General features: G+C 45.4%; 1 protein-coding gene across 1 annotated transcript; it reads left to right on the forward strand.

The window, feature by feature from the left end:
* Nucleotides 1–2,809: 2,809 nt before the first annotated feature.
* H3-3B (H3.3 histone B) lies at nt 2,810–6,357 on the forward strand. Its single transcript, XM_079726243.1, has 4 exons — nt 2,810–2,944; nt 3,398–3,535; nt 3,655–3,808; nt 3,905–6,357. Exons 2-4 carry the CDS (start codon nt 3,408–3,410, stop codon nt 4,031–4,033), a joined length of 411 nt encoding a protein of 136 aa, XP_079582369.1. The 5' UTR covers nt 2,810–2,944; nt 3,398–3,407; the 3' UTR covers nt 4,034–6,357.
* Nucleotides 6,358–7,521: the final 1,164 nt, after the last annotated feature.

Raw genomic sequence — 7,521 nt, forward strand, 5'->3', positions numbered from 1 at the left:
GCCTGGGTTTGAGTAGGGAGTGCGATTTATAATCCACTCTAGTTTCCTGCTGCGGATGCCAGCGTTTCTACTGGTGAAAATGTCTCCTCCCCGCTTCCCGCCAGTTGGGCGAAGTTCTTCATAGATATTTTAACACTTGTTATTTAACTTTGTTTTCCATATTGAATCTATTTTAGACCATTGTTTTACAGACTAATTTACATTTTATTAGATAACGTTAACTAATGTTAATCTCATTAAACACATTCCGAATAACGAATAACCTTACGGGTGAAGCAGGGTGGGGTGAATGGAAAATTAAGACTGATACATATCTATTTTATTTTGTTACGAGTAACTTCACATCAGAAGCCAAATTGTCAGCCTACAAAGTTGAGAAACTGGTATTTCTTAAACATGTCAAATCAGTTGTTTAACCACTAGGGGCATTTGAAGATGAAAAATTCCAAAAGGACAAAAAAGTTGTGTATTGCTTTACTCCTATTATTAAATCCAAATAATTGGCATATATGTTATCCCCAAAATACCCAAGTGTGATTTGAATGAAGAAATATAGTTAAGAGTGCTAGATTTTAAATAAGGGTATACCATGAGCTTCAGAATAAGTGTGTACTGGTAGAATTGGGAGATGATACCATCCAAACTGCTTAATTTACGGAAGAGGAAACCAAAACTCAGAGAGGTTAAGTAACTTGTGCGAAGTTACTCAGCAAGTCTGACAGAACAGGAACTAGGACAGTAGCCTACATGCTGCATCATGTTTTGCATTGTTTTGACTGTATTAACATTTTCAGTTGTTCCCTATTTCCTGTGTTGCATTTCCTCCCCTGCGTCCACTTAGGAAAAAGAACATAGCGATAAGACGGCCAAATAAGAGGGACAAACTGTTTCCACTAATCATTCTTAAATGGATGCATGTAAATTCATACCTAGTTTCTCCTGGAGCCGTTTTAGTTCCTCTGTAGTAATTAGAAAAACTGGGGACGGGGATGGGGGGCGCGGCGGATAACTAGACTATTTCTCCTGTAGAAAGCATGGGACAGACAGGGTTCTGGATCTCCTAGAAAAGCCTTGGAACACAAAATGGGTGTTAATTCAGGAGCCCATTCCTTCTCCGGGCCATCTGAGCAGTCAAAAATAGATGACAGGGTTTTTTTCTCGTTACATCCCAGGACATTTGACAGCCTCTTATGTGAGATGTAACCAGCGCCCTGTTTCTCGGCTTTACCCAGGTTCTGAGAACAGGGCATCTTGGTTTGTCTTCTCAGTCTGGCATGAATGAAACAGCTTAATTTTTCCCCTACCCTAAACTTTGAGCAGAAGGCAGAAAACTAAAGTTGATTGAATTATCACATGAAAGTTTAGATATATAATGATTAAATACATACTGTGCGTGTTATGATTGAGAGGGCTGAAATAATGAGAGGAATTTGGAAATAGAGGTTGGGTCAAAGGTGTTTTTTGCCATAGCTCCTTTTTCAAAGTGCATTTATTTTCTCTCACTATTGATGGTGAGAGGGGGAACTCTGGCGTCAGTAGTAAATTTTTGAGGTTTTTGTATTTATGTATAATAATTCTCTGAGTTGAAATCTATATGTACCTGGTTTTGCTGCTTTTTTATTTTAATAATTTAAAATATTCGGTGAGGGACTTCCCTGGCTCTCCAGTGGTTAGGGCTCCGCGCTTCCACTGCAGGGGGCGCGGGTTCCATCCCTGACCGGGAGCCTGAGATCCCACATGCCGCATGGCACCGCCAACAAATAAATAAATCAGTTCGGTGAACCCAGAGTAAGAACTGCGGAGGAGAATGCCCAAGGCTCTTTTTCAATTTTCTGAGCTTTGTTTGGCGGGTCTTAACCTTAAGCCTGCTTTGATATTTTATATAACTGAGTCACCTGAAAAACTAAACATTAAAATCCACTCAAGACATTTAGGCAAAGGTAGGGATTAGCATTTTTATACATTTGTCCTGTTTCTTCACAAGTAACACATTCCAGGATATACCATTAAATACAAGTGAACGTATTTAATTTAGTTGTCTTTTGTTTGCTCTTTATGGACATGCAAATACTGTTTTAGAACTGACTATTCCCATTCTGGCTGTAGTCATTTAGTTCAGTTGAATTACATAATTTTAACAATATGTTGCTTAGTGGGTTACTTCTTGTTTAAGCATTTTGAAATCACAAAGTATTTTGTGATGGTCTAATAACATACAAAACAGTACTTCTAAAATAATTTATTGACATTTGTTTTTTTGTATCTATTATTTACCCCTCCCCACCCCACCAAACAAAAGAACTCCCTTTTGATTGAAAAGTAATCACAGGGAATACATTTTTTTTATATTGTTAAATATTTACAAAATTTTCGTTAAAGAAACCTCTCCTCCTCCTGCATTGTATTAGCTTGATGCAAATAAGGTTAGGCTCCTTCCCGTCCCGACTCTTAAGTCCTGATAGGGACCAGTGCAATTCATTTGCATTGACTTTCTATTGTAGAGCTTTGAAACCAAGGGAAGGATCCAAACATAGCTCCATTTCATCCAATCAGAAGAGCCGCTTAGTGTTAAACTCTGATTCGTCCATTCTGCTTTCCATTCATCCAATCATTAGGCCACTTTAACAGCCAATCAGTGGTCTAGACATTCGCCAATCAGAGAACGGGGCCGAAGCACGGCCTTTGTGTCGGGGGATGTCAGCGCGTCGGCGAAAGCGTCAGCCAATAGAAAAAGTCGTTGGTGTATGCAAATTAGGGTCCTATGACGCAGAGACGCAGCGTGAAGCGTGGGTATAAAAACGGAGGTATAGGGGGGGCCTGGAGCCCAGAGTGGTTTGTTCGTTAGTGGCAGGAGCTTCTTCCGTTAGTTCGGCGACTGCGGCTCTTCATTGGGCAGCGGGAGCGGCGCGGCTGTCGGAGAAGCGCCGTAAAACTTAGGCATTGGGTAAGTGTGCTTGGGTTTACGCGTGACATGAGGCCCTGTCAGCCGTTGATGTCGCGGGCCACGGCCGTTGAGAGCCGAGTGCCGGCCGCTGCGGGCTGCCCAGGCTGCTTGCTGGCGCCGGCGTGGGGACGGGTGGTTTTCCCTTGGGGCTTCGTTCCGGAACCATGTCTCCGCCTCTTTCCCGCTGGTGATTCAGAGGTCCCGACGCCGGGTTCCGGGCAGCCGGGCCTCCGCCCGTCGAGGAGGGGAAGTGACTCCTCCCCGCGCTCCCCCTCCCGGGGGAGGCTGCTGCTACTTGCAGCCTGAGTCATTAGGGGAGGGGGAGGAGGCGGCAGCCCTCGGCCATCTGCCGCCCGCCTTGGGGCGCGAGGAGGCGGGAGGGCAGGGGCGCCGGGCGTGCCGCACCCCGGGAGGCGAGCGCCGCGGCCCCGGAGTCAGGGATTTGTTCCGCAGGTGAAAGAAAATGGCCCGAACCAAGCAGACTGCTCGTAAGTCCACGGGTGGCAAAGCGCCCCGCAAACAGCTGGCCACTAAAGCGGCCAGGAAAAGCGCCCCCTCTACCGGCGGGGTGAAAAAACCTCATCGCTACAGGTAGGCAGAGCGGCAGGAAAACAATGACTCGGCGGCGCGCCGCGAGCGGGACGCTTCCTGCTGCTTGATCAGCGCTCTCGGTTAACCGGTGTCCCTTTACGCCCTCCTCTTCGATTCAGACCCGGGACCGTTGCGCTTCGGGAAATCCGTCGTTACCAGAAATCCACCGAGCTTCTGATCCGGAAGCTGCCTTTCCAGAGGTTGGTGAGGGAGATCGCCCAGGATTTCAAAACCGACTTGAGGTTCCAGAGTGCCGCCATTGGTGCGCTTCAGGTGAGGTGGCCGAGGCTGCGTGTAGCAGGGGCGGAGGGCTTGCGTGCGGTTCTCCTCCTCGGAGAGAGTTAATAGTGCGGCTCTTGTCCTCAACAGGAGGCTAGTGAAGCGTACCTGGTGGGTTTATTTGAAGATACTAATCTGTGTGCCATCCACGCTAAGAGAGTCACCATCATGCCCAAAGACATCCAGTTGGCTCGCCGGATACGGGGAGAGAGAGCTTAAGTGAAGGCAGTTTTTATGGTGTTTTGTAGAAAATTCTGTAAAATACTTTGGTTTAATTTGTGAGTTTTTTTGTAAGAAATTGTTTATAATATGTTGCATTTGTACTTAAGTCATTCCATCTTTCACTCAGGATGAATGCGAAAAGTGACTGACTGTTCACAGACCTCAGTGATGTGAGCACTGTTGCTCAGGAGTGACAAGTTGCTAATATGCAGAAGGGATGGGTGATATTTCTTGCTTCTCATGATGCATGTTTCTGTATGTTAATGACTTGTTGGGTAGCTATTAAGGTACTAGAATTGATAAATGTGTACAGGGTCCTTTTGCAATAAAACTGGTTATGACTTGATCCAAGTGTTTAACAATTGGGGCTGTTAAGTCTGACCATACATCACTGTGATAGAATGTGGGCTTTTTCAAGGGTGAAGATACAAGTCTTAACCACAGTGTAACTTACAGTTTCCTTATTAAAAAAAAAAAAAGTAAACCTGGCAGCTATAGAATACACTATGTGCATTTATAATAGCTATTTTATATATTGTAGTGTCAACATTTTTAAATTAAATGTTTTACATTCACATGTGGTGGGGAGTCTTGTCATTAAGGTGTGTGTAATATAGAGTCCGGTTGGTTTTCTCCTAACTAGACTGCACTTGTTTTTCATACATAGTAAAATGCTTTGCGCATTATACCTTGCATAAGTCCTCATTCTACCACATGTTAACTAATCCTCTAGCTGATAATGCAGACACTAACGGGGGGATTTATTTATAAGGGCTCTAGAATATAACACAAGTTATTCACACCAGCATCATCTGTTACTAATATAGTAGTTAGTGCAGCTTTTCTTTGTGTTGTGGTTGGTCTCATAACTAGGTTGAGTTTTTCTCTACCAGGAGGGAACAATACCGAACTTCTTTTCCTTGTGGAGTTTGTATTATAATAACCCTTAGGGTAAACTTGCTGTGGGGGAGGGACACACAGCTTCAGCTCATGGAACCTCTCTGCCAGTTAAAATGGTGTCATCTGATATAAGGTCCTGGGAAAAATCACTTCATAGAGATGGCTTTCCAAGTGGTTTTCAAATTTATCCTTCTATTGAAGTTTTTAGGTCAATTATGTATGTTGACTAAAGTTACAAATAAACTTGTTTATCCAACTAAGTGTCAAAAACCTAAATTGAATGTTGAAAGCTTAATACATTTTTTATTTAGGTCCTTTAAGTTTATTTCAGGTTTTGCTTGGTAGACAAAGGAAGCATTTATTTACAGAAATATTTCTACAAAGCATGTAAACAGCTCTTTGCTCTATAAAAATGCCATGACATCTGTATATGCAGTGTGGGCTTAAGACTGTATTAATATGCTTCTCCCCCCTGCCCTTCTGTTGTGAAGGAAAGTAAATTTCTTTAAAATTGCAGGACTCAAATTTGGGGTCTGTTCCTGAACCTGTTGGTGAAGCACGTTTATAGATCTCTTCATAAAGTGAGTTATTTTAACACAAGCCCACAGGTATAGAATCTTAAGTTAGTCTAAGCTGCCTTTTCTGTATGAAACTGGTGTTCTTGACCAATGATGGCCACCAGTGAAGCATAGTATTGTCAGCAGGACATGGGCACAAGAACCACACCAGTCAGACAAGAATTCTGTATAATTTGAAGTCAGTAGCTGTAGGAAGTCTCTATGCTCTGATAAAACAGTTCGGTGGGTGTTTTCTTAAGTTGTCACTAGTTTCAAATTTAGAGTTTAAGGGGTTTAGGATTGGAAAGAGGCAAGTCAGATTAGGATTGGGAATCTTGGTAATTTAGTGAGCTTTTTATGAGGTGTCAAAATCTGATACAGTGTAATGAACTGGTTTCCTAGAAGGTCCATCATAACGAGTTCTGGAACCAATTCTGACAGTTTACTTGCATTGTTCTTGTGAAGGACATTGAAATCCTAGCCAGTGGAATGTGGTGTGGCGTGTCTGGCAGTTACAGACACAAGTAGAGAAAAAGCTATGGTGATGCGTCTCCTTGAGTTACCACTAGAGCTAGAGTAGGTGACAAACTCTCTCACCAAGTCTGCATCCCAAGGTAGGATTTTACTGGGCAGCTTGGAATCTGCTAAAATAGTGCAAATTTACACTTGCATACTTTTAATTTTTAAGCCGACAGGCAGAAATATTTTCTGGTTCTAGGAAACTGCCCACATGTTATAATATCCATGGGTTAAGGTGGTAGAACAGAGTCTGAGGAGAAAAGCAAGCAAAAATTGGAGCTGATGAAGGCATCCTGTGCTGTTGATGGATGAGACAAAAATAAAGTTTTTAAAGTTGAGACTTTCTCATCTTGTTAATGGTCTTCATTTGGATGATAATGTTTTTCTTTCACGAAGTTTTGTGGGGGAAATGTCCAGGAAGCCTTGCCTTCTGACTCAGCTGGTAGTTGGGGGTGGGGGGAGTGCATCCCAGCTCTCCCCAATTGTTGTGTCCTGGGGCTCCCCCTACCTGGTTCCTTGCAAGCACTGTTTCTTGCCTGGTGTCAGGTGTTGGGGCTGGGGTCTGCCTCAGTAGGAAAGCAGGCCCCTTCTGGAACACTTTCAGGTAGGGCGGCAGAGGGTGGACACAGTCTAGTCAGCTGTCTGCCATTGGATCAGCAGGAAACTCCAAGGCTTGCCCTTAAGTTTCTGCAGGCAAGGGCCAGCCTGCCTGTGGGAGCAACAGCAGAAGGTCAGGGATCAGTTCCTCAGGCCTACGGCCAACCTACCCTGCCAGAGAGAAGGATGAGGTGTAGTTTTCAGCACACCCTTCTGTAGCGGTCGTCTCACTGTGGGTAGGCTACGCCCAAGAGCTTTGAGCCTCCACCCTGGGCATCCAGTCCTCACCCCTACCTTCCCATCCCTTAACAGTCACCTCATCACGGCAGTCACAGCTATTTCCCTGGGCCCCACCTCGCGCGCTGATACAAGAACAGCTGAGCTCAATGTGCTCTGTCTGAGCTCCACAGCCTTTTCCTTCCCTCAACCCATTGGCGGTCGCACCTGCCTCTGTAGGCGTTCCTCAGGGATGTCACCAGCCCAGACCATTCCATCGAGCTGGGCCTGGCTTCTGGCCAGCAACTCCAGCACAAGCAGCCAGCCTTCCATCTACCTTCCTGAAGGCAAGGCTGGAGGAAGGAAGGAAGGAAGAACTGACCCTTGCCCAGGTTGCTAACCCAAATCCCTGCAGCCTGCTCAGAGAGAAGGCTGATGTCCTTGGGCCAGGTGGCCAGCGTTTTGGCTCCCTGACCCCTTTGGGTCAGCAGGTCTGGGGAATGAGCAAGGCTGTGGGCCGAGGTGGGTGGGTGCAGCTGGGACAGCTTTGCGTATATTCACAGAGGCTGTGCTGTGAGCAGGGACCAGAGGCTGTTGTCCTCCCTCCTGGGGTGGGTGGAGAGGTGCCTGCTCCCTGTTCCTGCCTACTGCCCAGCTGCCCCTGGCAGTGAGGGATCCCATCCCGACAATCGGCAT

This window comes from Hyperoodon ampullatus (assembly GCF_949752795.1).
Source record: "Hyperoodon ampullatus genome assembly, chromosome: 19".
Classification (NCBI taxonomy): Eukaryota; Metazoa; Chordata; class Mammalia; order Artiodactyla; family Ziphiidae; genus Hyperoodon; species Hyperoodon ampullatus.